The 20,097-nt window shown below is 42.8% G+C and overlaps 2 protein-coding genes across 3 annotated transcripts in view; both read right to left on the reverse strand.

Moving 5' to 3' along the window:
- Positions 1-12,833, reverse strand: part of NIPSNAP2 (nipsnap homolog 2) — a 38,107-nt gene extending 25,274 nt beyond the window's left edge. The window contains exon 1 of the mRNA XM_025923212.2: positions 12,670-12,833. Within this exon, the coding sequence (XP_025778997.1) occupies positions 12,670-12,761 (92 nt within the window). The 5' untranslated portion in view covers positions 12,762-12,833. The remainder of the gene's footprint in view (positions 1-12,669) is intronic.
- Positions 12,834-15,793: 2,960 nt separating this feature from the next.
- On the reverse strand, positions 15,794-19,307 carry MRPS17 (mitochondrial ribosomal protein S17). Of its 2 annotated transcripts, none has more exons than XM_025923364.2 (3): positions 19,169-19,307; positions 18,415-18,554; positions 15,794-16,832 (listed from the first exon to the last, which is right to left on the reverse strand). In XM_025923364.2, the coding sequence occupies exons 2-3, from the start codon at positions 18,535-18,537 to the stop codon at positions 16,563-16,565; spliced, it is 393 nt and encodes a 130-aa protein (XP_025779149.1). In that variant the 5' UTR covers positions 18,538-18,554; positions 19,169-19,307; the 3' UTR covers positions 15,794-16,562. The 2 variants fall into 2 exon arrangements, with proteins under 2 accessions (XP_025779149.1, XP_086548222.1); XM_086692096.1 differs by lacking the exon at positions 19,169-19,307 and adding an exon at positions 19,126-19,149.
- Between the last annotated feature and the right edge of the window lie 790 nt (positions 19,308-20,097).

A 20,097-nucleotide genomic window follows, 5' to 3' on the forward strand; every position in this document is an offset into this window, starting at 1 on the left:
ATACTTTACCACAATAAATAAGCAGGAAATATACAGGGAAAATGAAATAAGTTCTCTCTTTAAAAAAATTATTTTACCTCTAAATGAACCTTAGAATCAAGTTTAACTCTCACTAAAGCCTAAGAATACAAATTTAATTGACACATAATTTGCTAATTATAATCTATAACCGAATTTCTACTAAACATGCTGTCAGAAAGGATAAATTTGACTGAGGTCACAAACTATACTTTAACCATGAACTTTTAAGTGCATGTTTAACTCCCAAATGCTTGCTAGTGGGATTACAAATCTCCCTAGAGGGCAGTGTAACATCATCATCTGTATCAAAATTAATCTGTGTAGGCCTTTCAGCCCAGTAATTGTACTAGTTGCTATGTCCTACAGGCAGCTATATTTAGACAAGTGCACCATGTTGAATGCACAAGAATATTTATTAGCGCCTTGTTTCTAGTTTTTCCCTGGTATAGGCAACTTAGATATCCATTAACAGGGACTGGTTGGATAAATTTGGAATATCCCAAATCAGAATAGAATGCAATCATTAAGAAGAATGAAGTAGATCTACATGCACTGATATATTGAAATTTCTGGAATAAATTATGCAGAAAAAGCACGTACAGAGCAGTACCATAAATACACACACAAAATGAACTGTAATAGTGGTAATGTCTGGGGAATGTGACTGGGCATGGGGTGGGAGTAAAATTTTCCATTTCATTGTATAACCTTCTGGACTATTTGAGAATTTTCCATATACATATAATTATTTTTATACTTAAAAATATCTAAAAGTGCATGTTTAAGAGTCTTTTATAGGAAAGGTATATAGGTGTATATAACCTGAAAACATGATTTAAAAAATTTGAGCCTGGTTGAATAAAATACCTAAGAATAAACTTAACTAAGGAGGTGAAAGACCTGCACTTGAAAACTAGAAGACACTGATGAAACAAACTGAATATAACACAAATAAATGGAAAGACAGTCCATGCTCATGGACTGTAAAAATCAATATTATTAAAGTGTCCATACTACCCAAACCAATCTACAGATTAAGTACAATCCCTATCAAAATACCAATGGCATTTTTCACAGAACCAGAACAAATAATCCTAAAATTTGTAAGGAACCAAAAGGACCCTGAATAGCCAAAGCAATCTTGAGAAAGAAGAACAAAGCTGTAGGTATCATGCTCCTGGTTTTCAAACTGTCCTACAAAGCTATAGTAAAAAAGAGAGTCCACTACTGGCATAAAAGCACATAGGTCAATGGAATAGAATAGAGAGGCCAGAAATAAACCCATGCTTATATGATCAATGAATCTATGACAAAGGAGACAAGAATATACAACAGGGAAAGGATAGTGTCTTCAACAAATGGTCCTCGGGAAACTGGACAGCTACAGCAAAAGAATGACACTGGACCACTTTCTTACACCATATACAAGAATAAACTCAAAATGAGTTAAAGATCTAAATGTAAGATCTGAAACCATAAAACTCCTAAAAGAAAACATAGGCAGTAAACTCTTGGACATCAGTCTTACCAATTTTTTTGGATCTGTCTCTTTGGCAAGGGAAACAAAAGCAAAAATAAGAAAGTGGGACTACATAAACTAAAAAGCTTTTTCACAGGAGAGGAAACCATCAACAAAATGAAAAGGCAACCTACTGAATGGGAGAAGATATTCACAAATGATCTATATGATAAAGGGTTAATATACAAACTACATAAAGAATTCTAAAACATCAACAAAAAAAAAAACCCACAAAAACAAAACAAAACCCACAATCTGATTAAAAAATGGGCAGAGGATCTCAATAGACATTTTTCCGAAGAAGACATTCAGATGGCCAACAGACACATGAAAAGATGCTCAATATCACAAATTATCAGGGAAATGTATATCAAAACCACAATGAGATATCACCTCATACCAGTCAGAATGGCTAGTTTGGTGAGGATGTGGAGAACAGGGAATCCTTGTGCACTGTTGGTGGGAATGCAAATTAGTGCGGCCACCATGGAAAAGTGTAGAGGTTCCTCAAAAAATTAAAAATATAAATACCATACAATTTAGCAATCCCACTTCATTTATCCAAAGAAAATGAAAACATTAATGTGAAAAGATATATGAACCCCTATGTTCACTGCAGCATTATTTACAACAGCAAAGACATGGAAGCAACCTAAGTCCATTGGTAGAAAAACAGATAAAGAAGATGTGGTGTACATATGCATATACAACATGTGTTGTATACATATATAACTATGTGTTATATTATACATATATGACACACTCACACAGATGCTCAGGAATATTATTCAGCCATAAAAAAAGAATAAAATCTTACCACTTGTGACAACACTGATGGACCAAGAGGGTATTATGCTAAGTGAAATAAGTCAGAGAAAGATAAATAACATACAATTTCACTTATATGTGGAATCTAAAACACAAATTAACAAAGAACACAGAAAACATACTCATAAATACAGTACACAAACTGGTAGTTGCGGGAGTTGGGGGGAAAGGCTGAAATAGGTGAAGGGGATTAAGAGGTACAAAGTTCCATTAACAAATGAACAAGAAGATATAAAATACAGCATAGGGAATGTAGTCATAATACTGTAATACTGTAGTCATAATACTGTAATAACTTTGTATGGTGAGAGATGGTAACTAGACTTAGGGTGATTTCATAATGTATATAAATGTTGAATCACTAAGTTATATGTGAAACTCGTATAATATTGTATGTCAACTACACTTCAGTTAAAAAAAATTAGAACCTGGATGAGACTTATCCTCTTCCTAATCTCACAAAACCCAATCAATGACAAGCTGTGTGCTTTTATCTTCTTCATTTTGATTCAAATTTCCATACAGTGAAATTTTACTTTTTTGGCATAGTTCTACAGGGGTTTGGCAAATGCATAAAGTCATGTAACTACCACCATATGAAACAGTTCCTTCACTCCCTTAAACTCCCTTTTTAAAAAAATTGAAGTATAGGTGATACACATTGTTACATTAGTTTCAGGTGTAAAACATAGCGACTCAACAAGTCTATATGTCACTCTATGCTCACAAGTGTAGCCACCACCAAGTACCATATAAGGCTATTATAATACCATTGACTATATTCCCTATGCAGTATCTTATATATTAGTGGCTTATTCATTCCATACCTGGAAGTCTGTTATCTCCCACTCCTTTTGTAATCAACCCTTCTCCCCAGTTCCAACTGCTAACAACCATTCCTCTGTTCTATATCCCTACAGTTTGGCCTTTTCCAAAATGTCTTATTTATGGAGTGATACAGAATATAGCCTTTTGAGTCCAGTCCCATTCTTCTTGCACACTCCCTTTTACAACTGATGACCATCATCTCTGGCCAGGGTTATTATGGCATACTCCTTATAATTCTGATCTTTAACTGATCTGCACATAAATGCTCTTTTCTGCCCTTTGCTAGATCATGCTAGGAGCAATAATGTATTGGGATTCCAACGTTTATTTATTTTTGGGACAGAGAGAGAGCATGAACGGGGGAGGGGCAGAGAGAGAGGGACACACAGAATCGGAAACAGGCTCCAGGCTCTGAGCCATCAGCCCAGAGCCTGACGCGGGGCTCGAACTCACGGACCGCGAGATCGTGACCTGGCTGAAGTCGGACGCTTAACCGACTGCACCACCCAGGCGCCCCTGTATTGGGATTCCAAATGGCTACTATAAATGCTTAGGATCTTATCTAATGCTTCAAAGCAAGGTCAAGATGTTGACAGGTTGGTGTGAGGCTTTTCTGGGAGATTTCTATGGAAACACTACATGATTTTCTACGGACTATTTTCAATTTGCTTATCAGGCCTGCTTAAGGACACGGACACCACAAAGCAAGTGTAGGAAAAGAGAGCGACCTCAAGGTGTTAAGGAAGAGGACTTGGAATTTAAATAAGAGGTAAGAAAAAATCTCAGAAGATGAAAATTCCCCATTGCTTCATGAGATGAACTTGAATATTCTATATAACAATAATACAAATTCCTATTTTTTTAAAGATTTTATTTTTAAGTAATCTCTAAACCTAATGTGGGGCTTGAACTCACAACCCTGAGACCAAGAGTCCTATGCTCTTTCTACTGAGCCAGCCAGGTGCCCTTAAATTACTATTCTTATTCAACTATGGTGCTTTAGAAATAATACTACTCTAAATCTCAAATGTTTATTAGCAACCTTTTTCTTTTTTTGCTTAAAAAATCAACAACCGGGGCACCTGGGTGGCACAGTCGGTTGAGCGTCCGGCTCAGGTCATGATCTCACGGTTCATGAGTTTGAGTCCCGCGTTGGGCTCTGGGCTGACAGCTCGGAGCCTGGAGCCTGCTTCCTATTCTATGTCTCCCTCACTCTCTGCTCCTCCCCTGCTCACACGCTGTCTCCCTCTCAAAAATAAATAAAGATTAAAATAATAATAATAATAAAAAGAGTACGTGGCTTTAAAAAAAAATCAACAACCATTACACAGCAATTTTCTTTCCATAAAATGTTTTCAATTTTAAAAACACTGTATATTAGCTAAAAACCAGGTAAAAACAAATAGCTAAAAACCAAATAAAAAGACTTCTGAATGATCTAAGCTTACAAATATGCAAATATTACACAAATATAATATTAACAATACCTTTTCTATAATGATCAAGAAATATAAAAGTACTTTTTCAATCCTTCAAAGATTAAAAAGCAGCAAACTCATATTTAACAGGTAAAATAAGTTTATACTAGTACATGTAATTTTTCTTATAAGTGCATAGGACAAAAATATAGTTTAAATGGCATTTGTGAAAACAAGTTGGAATTTCTCCCACATTTCTTTTACTGTATGTTAAAATGTCCTAGAATTAATAAGTATTGATGGTGGTATCTCTCAGGGAGGGAAGAGTTAAGGTAGAAGAGACACAGCTTTACTCATGTAACACCTGTATTGTGTTTTTCACATGTGTGTATTTTATAATTATTATTTAAGTACAGTTGACACACAATGTTACACTAGTTTCAGCTATACAACCTAGTGATTTGACAAATGTATACATTATGCTATTTTCACCAAGTGTAGCTACCATCTGTCCTGTTACAATGCAGTTGCAGTATCACTGACTATATTCCTTATGCTGTGCTTTTACTTTTATGTGTGTGTGTATGTATATATATAGATGTTTATTTTGAGACAGAGAGAGAGAGAGAGAGAGAGAGAGAGAGAACACGCATGCGAGAGACCGGGAGAGAGGCAGAGAGAGGGAGAGACAGAAATCCAAGCAGGGTCCGCACTGTCAGCACAGAGCCCTACACGGGGCTGGAACCCATGAACCAGGAGATTACGACCTGAGCGGAAATCAAAGAGTTGGAGGCTTAACCTGACTGTGCCACCCAGGCATCCCTTACTTTTGTATATTTTTAAGTACATATCTAGCCCTATAGTAAAACTGTTTAAGGCACTTAGGACGGCACCTGATATATAGTGAAAGGTTAAAAAATTAAGTTTTTGGGGCGCCTGGGTGGCGCAGTCGGTTAAGCGTCCGACTTCAGCCAGGTCACGATCTCGCGGTCCGTGAGTTCGAGCCCCGCGTCGGGCTCTGGGCTGATGGCTCAGAGCCTGGAGCCTGTTTCGGATTCTGTGTCTCCCTCTCTCTCTGCCCCTCCCCCGTTCATGCTCTGTCTCTCTCTGTCCCAAAAAAATGAATAAACGTTAAAAAAAAATTTTTTTTTTAAAAATTAAGTTTTTAAAACTACTTTTTCAATAAAAACAAACCTAAAGTTAAAAGCAATAAATTATATATAAAACTATTAGATTATATAAATAAATTCTGAAGAAGGCAATTCTCCAAACAGTCATGGTAAAACTTATGTCAATAAAAATGAAAACATTTGTCAATTTGTTTAAAGTGTTTCAAACATATCACATTTTGGGATATTTGCTAAATAGTATCATGAATACAATGGCTAGCATTAAAATTAATGATACAAAAAGGAGAAAGTTTTAAGATTTGTTAATGAGACTATATAATTCCTGTTTTTTCTTTATTTTAGATTTTAAGTTCACTAGACAGAAACAGTGTTTACAAAGTTTTGGGGGTATTAAATAAATGTTAAGAGCTTAGGAAAAACTATTATGAATAATTAAGAAAGGGGTACAATGAAAGTTTCTAAAAATATCAGCATTAGGGAATTTCATTTAAAATAACAAATATTCACCTAAGCAACCACTACTAACAGTTTTTAATGGGTCCTTCCAGAAATGCATAGACATGCATTATCATGTGTACATATAGATATTTAATTTCTATGGCATTTAATACTTTAAAAATAAGAAAGCATGATACAGAATTATTAGCAAATTAAATCTGGAAGGGGAAAATCCCAAAATAATTTTGTTCCTCTTCTTTAGAATGAAAGGGAATTACAAATTAATAAATTCATACTTCCTGTTAGGCACTGAATTAGGCAGCTTGTCTATGTCATCTCATTCAATCTTCAGTACAGTCTAGCAAGGTAAGTATTAGCTCATTTTAAAGCTTGGCTCAGAGAGGTTAAATGACGTGAGCTAAGAAGTAGCAAAATGAAAATATAAACCTATGAAAATATGATGTAAATATGAAAATGAAAATATGATCTAACTATAAAGTTCAAAATATTCTCACTAATAAGGGATGTCTCCCAAACATAAATCTCCCCAGCTGAGCATTCTCCCAGGTTTTAATAACACCAAAGAGATTTACTTTAAGATGGGTAAAATGAGGTAAGGGACATGAAAACACTGTAATATAAAGATAAGCCTAAGAAATAGTCAGCATCATGGGACACACACAAGAACCTGAGGGTATCTGTTTGTCAGCTTGGGTAGCAACTGTCTTGACAAATGAAAAACAGTTCAGTCCAGTCCGCCATTACCCCCAGTTGATTGTCAAACTCGGGAATCTTTTCAGTGTCAGGTGACCAAAGTTGCCAGTGTGCCCGGTCCATCTAGCTGTCCAAGCTGAATCACGGAAAGGAGTAGAAGGAGCTATGCCAACAGCTGTCAGGGTGATAGGATCCGGGCTAGGGTTCTTTACTGAGAATGACAAACTGCACGATCAGTAGTCTTTATAACATCATACATCTGTTGTGTGGCACTTAACAGAGGGTGGGGTAGGGGCAGCACGTTCTACAAAACATTAGACTTTATTTTTATCATTTTTTTCCAAAGATTTTATTTTTAAGTGATCTCTACACCCAACATGGTACTGGAAATTACTCAAGATCAGGAGTTGCAAGCTCTACTGACTGAGCCAGCCAGGCACCCCCCAAAACATCAGACTTTAAATAGAATTAGCATTATTTGCCAGACTCTGTGGATGTAAAGATGAGCCAGATGCCTCACCTATTTAGTCTCATAGGAAAAACACAGTAAACACCCAGACTGGTCTCAGATACCGCAGATTTACACACACACATGCTGTGGGAATGAACCACTGGCTTGGCCTGTGAGGAGTGGAGGAACTCCAGCAGAGACATTCTGGCTCTGTCTTGGAGGACCACACAGACAGGTGGACGAGGCAGGCGGTAATTCCAGTCAAAAGGGACAGCATGTCCAGGGGCACGGAGTCATGAAACTGGATGACATATTTCCGGAACAGCAGAGCTTGGTAAGGCAGGAGAACAGGGTGTGGAGGACAGTGAGAGAAAGAGTGGGAAGGCAAGGGCGGGGCTGTGGGGTCAGGCCCTTGTACACCATGCCCATTAGCTGGATTCTACCTGGTACATGGTAAGATGCTAGCAAGTTTTCAAAAAAAGATCAAGGTGTATAAAGCAGCCTGGCAGTGGTGTGGCAGGTGGACTGCAGCAATAAAGGCAGGGAGCGTGGCTCCTGGGCTTTCTGCTGGTTATCAAGGCCAGCAGTGCCAGGCACACAGGAGGCATTCAATACTCACCAGATAGCCTAAAAGATGGTTCTAGGCTATGATGTAGGCAGTGGGGATGAAGGGGAAGGAATATCTTCAAAAGATATTCCTTGGGGCGCCTGGGTGGCGCAGTCGGTTAAGCGTCCGACTTCAGCCAGGTCACGATCTCGCGGTCCGTGAGTTCGAGCCCCGCGTCAGGCTCTGGGCTGATGGCTCGGAGCCTGGAGCCTGTTTCCGATGCTGTGTCTCCCTCTCTCTCTGCCCCTCCCCCGTTCATGCTCTGTTTCTCTCTGTCCCAAAAATAAATAAAAAACGTTGAAAAAAAAAAAAATTTAAAAAGATATTCCTGAGGTGAAAAGGAGAAGGCACAGGCCCTGACTAGGTATCTAGACAGACAGTGTTGTGGTTTAGTTGGAGCAAACCATAGATGGGAAATACATTTAGCGCTGAGACCACAGGATGAGGCAGCAGTGGTGAAATGGACTTCATTCATTTGAACACCAAATATCTACTGACTGTGTGCTGCATATGCCAAGCCAGGCCAAGGATATAAAGATGAATAAACCTGGCCCTGACTTCACAGAGCTACTTGTCAGTGGGAGCAGACAGACAACCATGATCACAGCCCAACATGAGATAAGCTCCTTGATGGCCACATAAGGTGGTGGTTGTGACAAGGGTGGGGGCAGAGGTCGGGGGAGAGATGAACCAATACTCTGAACGAGTACTTGTTGAACTGAAGCCCTGAAAGATGAGGAACACTTGTCAGGTAGATAGACACCCATGAGAGGAAGTAGACCTATACCTGCCAAAGCCAGGAGTTTGTGAATATAGCCAGAGATGAAGAGGAGAGAGGAAGCTGAAGGGCCTGATTCAAAGAAGAGTCGAGCATTAAAGTAGTAACAATGTCACTCCTCTACTCACCACCAAGCCTCCTGCCACCCCAATAAACCTGTCTTCCACACTGCTGCTACAGAGAGCTATTCTCTTCATTTTTAAAAACTTCAAACACAGAGATGAAGGGACAGTATAATGAAGGCCTCTATACCCTGCATTTAGATGAAAGAATGATGAACATTTTATCAATTTTAAGTGTTTCTCTCTATACATATTTGCTTTATTTTTACCAAACCATTTGAAAGTAGAGTACAGACATTATGACACTTTATTCCTAAAACTTCAGCATGCACCTCCTAAGAACAAAGACAAAACCATGATATGATTTTCACATCTGAGGAAAAGAATAATTCTAATATCCACTCCATATTAAACTGTCCCCAACTGTTCCCAAAATGTCTTTTACAGTTTTTCTTGGCAGGGGTGGGGTGGGGTGGGGTGGTATGGGAAAAAGAGGCACTGGGATCCAGTCAAGGTTCAAGTCAGAACTTTCTAACAGGAAAAAGTTCTGCACAGAATTCTTCAGTTGTCCCCTTCACCAACAGGTTCGAGACCTTACCCTTCCTTCACAGGACTCCAGACAAGTGTTGCCACCAGTTAAGTGAGGGGAGTGGTGGGAGAGAAGGTAGAGTGAAGACACACTGCAGGGAGAACTGACAGATCCTGTAGCTGGCTAGATGGGAGAGAGCAGGAGGGGGTGGGCTTGGGGCCACTACAGGGAAGATGTGCCACTACTGGAGAGAGAACCCAGAAGGAGCAAGCTCTACAGGAGGAAGAGGAGTTCAATTTTAGGTGCATAAGCAACCCAAGCACCTGTAGGATACTCGTGCAATGTCCACTAAGCAAATGAGACCCCAGGCCTGGCACTGAGCAGAGAAGAGGTGCTGGCAAGATAGTCTCCTGGGAAGACTCCTCCTTCCCTTCTGAAACCCCTCTTGTAAGGTCACCCACAGACCCCTGTTGTCAAATCCAGTTTTCTGTCATCTTAACTTTTTAGCAGCATCTGGCACAGTTGCCAGCTCCCTCCTTGAAATACCTCCCCCTGGGCACTGCCACAAAGTGCCCTCACTGGCTGCTCTCTCCCAGTCTCCCTTGCTGCCTCTTCCTACATCTAGCCTGTGAACACATCTCAGGCCTGCTTCTCAACCCCTTCTCTATCCACACTCTCTCTGCAAGCAACCTCATCCATTCCTATGGGTTTAAAAAATGTTCTATATGAAAAATTTCAATTAAATGCAAAGCAGTATAATGAAACCCATGGATCTATCAACTTTTAGCATTCCTATATACCAGCAGCTCCCAAATGTAACCTGTAGTCCAGACATCTCCTTTGAGGAGTCCTATAGATCAAACAGGCCAACTGCCTTTCCATTTGAATAGCTCACAGCCATCTCAAACTTTACCAGGTTGAAAAGTGCTCTGGATTCCCCCCTCCACACCATACAACTGTTCTTCCTTCTCTGAATTAGGAGCAAGCTCCCAGATGGCAAGGACCTTATTCACTGATATTTCCCAACAGCGCCCAGCATACGGTAGGCACTCATATGCTTATGGAACAAATGACTTTCCATAAATGGCACCAGCATCTGACCAGTTAGCCATTACCTATGATTCTGTCTCCTTTCCAAAATCAGACTGATATTTTTTATTTATTTATTTAAAAAATTTTAATGTTTATTTATTTTTGAGAGAGAGACAGAGCGCCAGTGGGGAAGGGGCAGAGAGGGAGACACAGAATCCGAAGCAGGCTCCAGGCTCTGAGCTGTCAGCAGAGTCCAATGTGGAGCTTGAACTCAAGAACCAGGAGGCCAAGTCGGACACTTAACCAACTGAGTCACCCAGGTGCCCCCAGACTAATATTTTAAAAACACAGAGCAGATCATGTCACACTAGAATTTATATCTTTAAATGGTTTCCATGGTGCTCAGAATAAAATCCAATTTCTCTAAAATGGCTTGTGAGACCTGGAATTATCCAGCTCCTGCTCCTTGCCACCTGTCCTCTAGTCACTCTTCCCTTCACTCCTGGGCTCCTCACTTCCTTGACTTTTCTGGAGTTTCCCAGTATGCCTTCATCCTTCCCAGTCAGGGCTTTGCTGCACACTGACCCTTCAAATGTCAGCTTAACGTCACATTCTTGGGGAGGCCCTCCATGATCTCATGTAGTAGGTTCCTTGATCTTCTCTCATACCACCTACCTCAATCTGTAAGTCTCTATGAGTTTTTACCTCTGCCATGGCCTCCTGGAGACAGTGACCATGGCTATTATGTTGAGTTTCACAAGACTTCAAAGACATCATTTACATTCAGTATTTGTACAATAAATGAATCAACTGGGTCTACATTGAGTCCTAAAGAACACCTACAGTTGAGGCAGATTAGCACCCAGGAAGGGGCAGTGGTCCAACGGTACAGGGGGCTTGAGAAAGTAATCCCAGAGCCAACAGGCTGGACAGAGATAAGGACTTTAGATTCAAAAGCATTCGGCCCCAGCAGGACGTGGGGGTACTGGACAGACCCAGGTCCAAATCTCCAGTTTACTAGCTTTGTGACCTTGGGCACTTTAGTGTCCAAGAGTAGTAGAGTATTTAGAGTCTTTTGGGTGAATACATTCAGCCTCAGAGGTCTTTTTTGGAAAGAAGAAAATATGAATTTCACAGGCTCATATCACCTGTGTGGAAAAAAAAAAAAAAAGACACACAGTAGATGCTCAGCAACAGAAAAAAGGAGGTTGATTTGTTAATCAAACTGGAAACATAAACATCAAATTTGGAAATACAAGTTGGGCATCAGTCCTAAGAAGGGTGCTGAGCCTGAAGCCTGACAAACTTGAGGTCAAATGCCTTTTCTAGCTAGGTGTCTCACCTGCTTTGAGGTTCCATCTCATCTGCAAAATGCAGATCCTGCTACTTCTTAAAATTGCTACTAGGGTTAAATTAAATAAGCTCTCTGGCCCACAGTAAGAGTTTAACAAACATGCAGTTCCTTTACTGACAACTGAATTTTCTAGAGGCTCATTATTTAACCACAAACAGAAAACGTTTAAATTATCCAATGTAAAGAAAACAATAAAGCAAATCTACGTATAAATTAGTTATGAGCTTGGTTTCTGAACATGGACTATAGGACATGGATACATCAAAGGCATGAATTCAGCAAACCGAATACTTAATCCAATGAGGTTAGGAAAAAACGTGTAAACTTGAACCCAACGCCTATTTAGCGCTGGTAACTGTTCATACTTTTTGATCCGTTACCTACTTTTCAACCCAAGTCAAAGGCTGTTCGTAGCACTGAGACCTCCCCACCACTCCCCCTGTGCTTCACTGAAGGTTCAGACGGGACAACGCGTTATTTTAGTTCTTCACAACCTAAGAAAGAGGTGAGTAGTATCTCTACTGCCATTTGCAGATGCGGACATCAAGGCTTTGCGCGGGCACGTAGCGTTCTCTGGGCGCCCGCGAGAAGCCGGAGGCCGAGTCCAGGGCCTGGAGCCTCAGCCGCGCGCCAGCCCTCCGCCACCGCGCGGGTCGCGCAGGGTCAAGGTCCCGAAGGCCGAGCCCGCACGGCAGGCGGACGTGGCCTTGGCGCCGAGCGCCGTCCCCGCCGTGACCTTGAGCCCGGCCCGCCGGGAAAGCGCTCTGACTCCGCCAAGGCTCCCCCGCCTGGCCCGGCCCGGCCGACAGCGGCCTCGGCCCCTGCCGCCCCGCAACCCCTGCGGCTCTGCCCCGAGGGAGCGCTGCCGGGCCGGGGCGGAGACCCGTGCCGGGGACCCCGCGCCCTCTGCCCCGCGGCGGCCCCTCCCCGGCCGCTCCCGGAAAGGGCGGCGCTGCTCACCGGAGCACTGGCAGGAGGCTGCAGGGGGGGGCCCGCCGCAGGAGACCGCCGACCCAAGCCGCTCCGCGGGCGTGCAGTACTCGCGCCGCCATCTTGCTCTGGCGCCTGGGCTCCCACCGCCCGGGCCGCCGCTGACGCCGCCGCCGCGACCCCTCCCCCGGCCAGGCCCGCCGAGGCTGGGGCGGGGCGGGGCGCGCGGCCGCCGCAGCGCCAGGCGCCGCCGCCAGAGGAAGTAGGGCCCACGGTCCCGGCGCGAGGAGGTCCTGCAGCTGCGAGAAAGGAGCGCGAAGGCGAAAAGGACTGCTTTACGAGACAATCACCAGCGAAAGGAGCTGAATGTCCAGCGCTAGAGGACCATGGGCAAGGCTTTAATGTACATGGAAAGATCCACAAGAAAAGAGTAACACTGAGTTCAGGCTTCTCCCCAATACCTTTTGAACTTTGTACCATGTAAATACATTGCCTTTCAAACCGAAAACAAACCCAAAGCAACGCTTTAATAAAAACATTCTAGATGAAAACATACTCAAGTTATCTGGTGGTCTCGGGACTACATTGTTCCTGTTCCCTGTTCATATCAACACTGATGGGCCCTCGTCGCGTCTCAGTCGTCAAGCCGACTCAGTCTAGTGGGGCAGGATGTGAAATAATTGGCTCCAGTGTGTCAAGTGTTGAAATGAAGAGGTTCACCAGACGGGAAGGGGACACGGACAGGCGAGACTGTAACCGGCGGTGGCTGTGAAGCGGAGGACAGAGCCGAGTTCCTGGCACGATAGCGCGGTCCCAAAGGAAGAGTTGACCAGTGGAAGGGAGGATATCTCCGGTCAAGAAAACAACTTAAACAAAGGCGTGGGTCGGGTGGCACTGTTTAGGGAAAGTGTATCCTGAGTAAAAGAGCCGCAAATGTAACCTTGAAAACTGCAACCGAGACAAGGTAGGCAGAAAGGGAGCTAGACAGTGAGAGAAGGGGGAGAAACAGGGAGGAGAGACCCCAGCCACTAAGGGGAGCACTGTGCAAGAATCTGCAGAGGCCAAGAGGGAAATGTCCTCAGGATGGGTGGGTACCTGGGAGGTCTGTTACCCTGGCAGGAGGGGACAGGGCAGCAACTGGGCTTTTGGTCTGAGGGGTTCTCTGAAGCTAGTAATCTTGGAGGCAAAGGAAGCATTGGAGCTTAAGGGGTGCAGTTTTCTGACTGGGGAATATTTGAACATGTTAATATGGCAAGGAACCACCAGGAAGGATTAAAAAGGGGTCCTGTGGATGGAGGAGAGACAACAAGGATTTGCTCCAGATCAGGGAGATATGGGTCTCTTGGAGGCCAGTGGAAAGGAGGCCAAGGGACAGGGGACAGGAGTCCAGAGGCTATGTGGCTGAGCAACAGGCTTATGATTAGTGAGCCTGTAGACACTTAGACCCAAAAGGGAGCTTTCCCCAGGGCAGAAAGGACATGTCCCAATCCTCCACAGTAGGAGGGAAGCCTCTTTAAGCCTGTGGTGTCATTGTGCCCTTGTGACTTTCTCACACATTCTCCCAACTTCTCAGCTTTTTTTTTTTTTTTTTAAGAGATGAATGCTTTTAAATGTATTTTCCTGAAATGTAAACTTGGTAAATATTTCTTGGTCGACCTTGCTTTTGTGCTATTTAGTATTAGGCCACTTATTCTGCATTTTTCTTCTCCACTGTTATCTTCCAATATTTTTTACTGGGGACATGTACTTTTTTTTTTTTTTTTAATTTTTTTTTCAACGTTTATTTATTTTTGGGACAGAGAGAGACAGAGCATGAACGGGGGAGGGGCAGAGAGAGAGGGAGACACAGAATCGGAAACAGGCTCCAGGCTCTGAGCCATCAGCCCAGAGCCTGACGCGGGGCTGGAACTCCCGGACCGCGAGATCGTGACCTGGCTGAAGTCGGACGCTTAACCGACTGCGCCACCCAGGCGCCCCTGGGGACATGTACTTTTATCTCACAGGTGTATAGCTGTCATAGAAGCTCACAGGTGTATATGTCATAGAAGAAATATTGGGCATCTTCCTGGAGCATAAGTTTTACACCAAGATTATTAGGAAAAATATCTTAAGAGGGATGCCTGGGTGGCTTAGTCAGTTGATTTCGGCTAAGGTCATGATCCCAGGGTCATGGGATTGATCCCTACGTCAGGCTCCACGGTGAGCATGGAGCGTGCTTAAAATTCTCTCTCAAAAAAAGTAGAGTATATGTAAGCATTTTAAATATTTGAGGTTTTTGCGATGGCTTGTACAGGTGCAAGGTGGAACCCACATTAACTTCACCTGTCAGAGACCTAGACACTCTTAGATGATTCCCTTTTGCTCACTCTCCTGGTATCAAGCTCTGAGAGTTCTACTTTGGAACATCATTTATCCAACCTCTTTTCCTCACCCTACTCAGTTTGTCTTAGGACCAGTCTTTGAACAGGTCTCTTTCCCTCTAATCTTTCCCCTTACAGTTCATTATGTAATTATATCATACTCTTTTAAAAATGTAACCTGCCACCACTTACAGTATAATTTCCACCTGTTTCTTTACCTGAACCCCACTCATGTTCAAAGTGTCCCAAGCAGTCCTCATCGGCTTGCAGAACCCCTTGGTTATGCTGCTTCTTCTCATAGTTTTGGGATTTTACATTCTTCCCTCTACCTGGAATGCCCTTTCCACAACCCTTATCTACTAGCCCGGAAACTGTTAAGATTCAGTTCTAGCACCATCTAGTCTCTTCTGGGAAGTTGTCGTCATTTCCCCCCCACCCATGTGCTTCTCTGCTATGAAGGCAGCTGTACATAACCTCCCCTACTAGATTATGAGCACTGAGAGGATAGGCAGTGCTTGTGGTTACTGCTGAAACTCTGTACTTGTATAATACATGTATTAGTTGAAACTGAAATATGCTCCAAATCTCTTCCTAGGAGCCAGGAAACTGGAATATGTAACTCAATGTTTCTTCAGGTCAAAATCTAGGTTCATAGTTTATTAATAAACAGCAACAGAACTCAAACTCTCCAACTCAAATGCACAGTATGAAGAACTCTACAATTTCATCAATGTATCAGATTTTATGAATCCACTCCTATTTAATACACTCTAGAATACAGGATGAAAGAAAAGTGACACAGAATTTTCAAGTTTTATTTTCTATGTGTCGACATTCTTATTATAAGGTCTGACCCCAACCAGACTGCTGATTATTTCCATTTGTAATTGGTTAAATCAAAGAAATAATTTCAGGGTCACTGGGATGGCTCAGTCGGTTAAGCAGCCAACTTCAGCTCAGGTCATGATCTCACCATTCATGAGTTCAAGCCCCAGGTCAGGCTCTGTGCTGGCAGCTCACAGCCTGGAGCCTGCTTTGGATTCTGTGTCTCTCTGCCCCTTTCCTGCTTGCTCTCTGTCTTTCTCTCTCTCAAAAGTAATAAACATTAAAAAACAAAAAACAAACAAAAAAAAAATTTCAAATTAGTTTCAAATATATACCACCAAAAATAAATATTCACTTAATGCAGTCTTCTGTTTTAAGATATCAAAAGGTATTTTCCTCCCCAAATAAGGGTTCTAAGATAAATTCAAGATTCCTTTGAATGGAAAAAAAAAAAAAAAAAAAAAAAGATACACCTTCTAAAAAAGTGAGCTTACAAAACCATGCAGGGGATTACTAGGTACACTTCCTGTAAGAGGAAAGTATGTTCAATGAAAAGGAAATTTCAAACATGACCTTACACTCATGAAAAATTTTAACAAGGCCTTTACTTCATTTACTTTTAGCTATTCCATAAATACCAGAAGAGAAATTGGACAGTTTGTAATGAAATTTAGAAAAATTTCTTTTTCTGTAAAGCAAACTTATAAATCTTTCCCTTTGTCTCCTTCCAATCGTCCTTCACTGTGCTAAAGAGCTATTCAGTTCTTCCAGGTTTTTGGTTAAGCGGGTAGTTTCCAAGCTGACTGGGCTTTCCAGGTAGGTAGTTCCTGCACAGGGTTTTCCGGTCACTGGATCTATGACTTGTCCAACTTTGAAAACGATCTCGGCCAGTTCATGTTTCACATGCTTTGTTCGTGGGACAGGTAGAGCTTTGAGAAGCACGATATCCCCAACTGTGCACTGCTGAAGAGCATCATGAGCAAAGTAGGTTTTTCGTTTATTAAAATACTGTTGAGAGAAGTAGGAACAAATCGGTAGTTCCCATCTGTGATCTGACAACGCAGCATAGAATATAAAAAGTAATGCACAGAAAACAAGCTGGGACTTGGGAAAAAAAGATAATACACTCAGGAGGGTTCCAATACAAAAATTAACTGCTTAACTTCTAGAAAATAGCAATGACTTTCCCAGAGTGGATCATGTGCCTGAGCTCTCCAGCCTATTACCTTCAGTATCTTTGTCTATTAATCATCATCCTTCTCTATACTATTTAAACTCTTCCTTCCTAGTGGAGCCTTCTCTCCAGCCTTATGAACATGCTACTCTCACTACTAGCTGTGTGATTTGGCACAGTCACTGAATCACTCCAGGCTTAGTTTTGTTCACAACCTAAAATGAGGCTCCACTATCTGCATCTCTAAAGTTATCCAGATAATTAAATGTTCTAAATATACACACCACACTTAGCTCCATGCCTGGCTCGAAGTACTGCAAACAAGCCACAGATGCTCATAACAACCTTGCTGCAGAAGGTGCTCTCATTTTACAAATGAGAAAACAGGCTCTGGAGTTAGGTAATGTGCACAGCTAGTAAACAACAGTCAATATTCACACTAAGGTCTCCTGACTCAGGCCAATGATAAGGCTGTCGTCACTCTTCAGCTTGTTCCTGTGTTGTTGTTAATAAAAGACAACTTTATTCTTCTCCTTAACTCATCTGGCCTCCCCTTCCCTTAACCTTGTCACCTCTGCTCCTGTGTTTTTGATCCTAGATAACAAAGAACATTTCTACCTACCTGTGTGCCCAGTCTTGAATGCAGAACTGTCCTTGGCACTTTCCTCTCCCTCCCTTGCACATCTGACAAATCAAGGACTCTGGCCCTTCTTTCCGAAATCTTTTCCCACTGCATTGCAATTGCTTCAAGGACTGTTCAGGTTCTTATCATTTCCATTCTAGACTTTTGCAATAGCCTTCTTACCTATTTCCTTACCTCCTGTCCTCATCTCTATCTTTATGTTTCCAAGTGTGTCTTTCCTTTGCTTATAGGATGAAATCCAAAAATACTACATAAAAGGCCTTTCTCAGCCCAGCTCCCACTGTTCTTGTATTCACTCAACAACAGTCAATGCCTACTCAGGATCAAGCTCTGGGCTCAAACATGCCAAACTACTTGTTGTTCCTGTACAATGTCATGCCCTTTAATGGCTAAAAGAACTTCCATATACCACTTACCATGGCCAAAATGACTCCCCCAAATGTGGTCCTTTGGATAAAAGCCTTTCTGAGATTCAGCTCAAATGTCTTTGAGGATGCTCTCTTTCAGCAATGTGGAAAGAAAGAATCAGCTGTCCTGCTTTCTGCTCCCAGTACTTTGCACACAGAAGTACTGTATCAGTTATCAGACTGAGTTGAAATTAACTGTATGTGTCCTCAGAATTTGAGAATGAACCACGATTAATTCACTTTGTTATACCCACAGATCAGCAGACGCTCAGTGCATCTGTACTGACAGGGAATGGTTTCTCTGTTCAGAACCTGTAACATGTTGGTGATTTATCAATGCCTTCTGAAAACAGGGATATTCCTCACCTTTAATAAGTAGGGATCCAAAACAAGCCTGGTCACCCTCACTTTAGCTGTTTTTTGCATTGCTGTCCCAATCACCTTCCCCACGATCCATTTGGCATGGACGGATGAACGAACTACTGACATTATGTGGCTTTGATCACCTGAAAAACAAATTTCAAAGTTTAACATTCTGGTTGTTATGACTCACCAAAGGAATTCTGTTACTAGAAGTGCTGAAGATCAGAAACAGTTTTTGTTGACCTTCTGGAATCACCACTTTAGAGATACTTACACGTTTCACTATTTACTTAACCCAACCTCCCATCTTTATACTATTTACAAAGCTGTCATTTTAACTTAAGTCGCCGTGTCCCCCTGTACAAAACGGGAATAACAACAGGGTCTGCTCACAGGAGTGCTTTGAAAGTTTAACCTGTAAGGCGCTAAATGGCGCGAATAAACGTGGGCTCTTAGTGGCGTCCCTTTCTTTCCTTCCGCTGGCTTGCGTCTCCCCAGAGGCTCACAGTCTGGCCACACGAGCGCACAAGGCCTTGGCGGAGCGGCCGGGGTGTCCTCCCCACTTAAGGAGACTTTGCCTTGGGGCTGCCTTCTTGATCAGTTAATGCCGAGTCCAACCCGCCTGGGGTAGGCTGGGGGTGATTGATCCTCCCTCCCCGCACAACCCCGGGGTCAGGCAACTTCCCTTGCTTCCAGGCTCTAACCCGACGACACCTTGCAACCCGGGGTTCACCCTCCGCAACAGCAGCTCCCATACCTCGACCTCCTCCTGGATTTACTTTCACAGCGCGTGTCCTACTGAGGGCCGGTCGGAACGTGATGACGTCAGTCCCTTGCAAGTCGCTCCGCCTCGGACCGCTCCTCTCATTGGCCGCGTGTCCCCTTAGCCATAAGCGGGCGTAAGGGCAAGGCTCCGCCCACTCCCCCTTAAAGAGAACCGTAGACCCTGGTCATCCGGGGAGACGTACATCTTTTTTTCTTTTAATTTTTTTTTAACGTTTATTTATTTTTGAGACAGACAGAGACACAGCATGAACGGGGGAGGGGCAGAGAGAGAGAGGGAGACACAGAATCGGAAGCAGGCTCCAGGCTCTGAGCCATCAGCCCAGAGCCCGACGCGGGGCTCCAACTCGCGGACCGCGAGATCGTGACCTGAGCTGAAGTCGGACGCTTAACCGACTGAGCCCCCCAGGCGCCCCTAGACGTACATCTTCTTTCTCCACGCTGTGGGCGGCTGGAACGTGGAGTATTCCGGCCTTTCATTTAACTATTCTGTTCGGTTTCCGCTTTTTAAGCTGAGCTCCCAGGCTTGGACGAGGCCTTCCAAATCAGAGGAACCTCATTCATTCATCAAACACTGAAACATTGGACACTAAGTGCATTCTACCCCCACAGCTGCTTTTAAGATAAACTTCGGCAGGTTTTTGTGCCTAATATGATTTTAGGTGTTATTTTTCAATATCTGTGAGACGGAGAGAAGTCCAGTATCAGCACATATTTATGTGTGACAATTATGAAGGAGTTAGATGGGCCACGAGCAGACTGCTTGATAACGCCTTCTCAGATAAAAAGAGGACTGAGAATGTTTTAGGAAGTTAAGAGAAACAGAAAACAATAGGCTACTGGCACAGACAATTTGAAGACCAAAATATGGGTGTGGTCAATTGTCTTTGACCATTGAAACAT

Source organism: Puma concolor, chromosome E3 (genome assembly GCF_028749965.1).
Source record: "Puma concolor isolate L17-30 chromosome E3, mPumCon1.1.hap2, whole genome shotgun sequence".
Taxonomy (NCBI): Eukaryota; Metazoa; Chordata; class Mammalia; order Carnivora; family Felidae; genus Puma; species Puma concolor.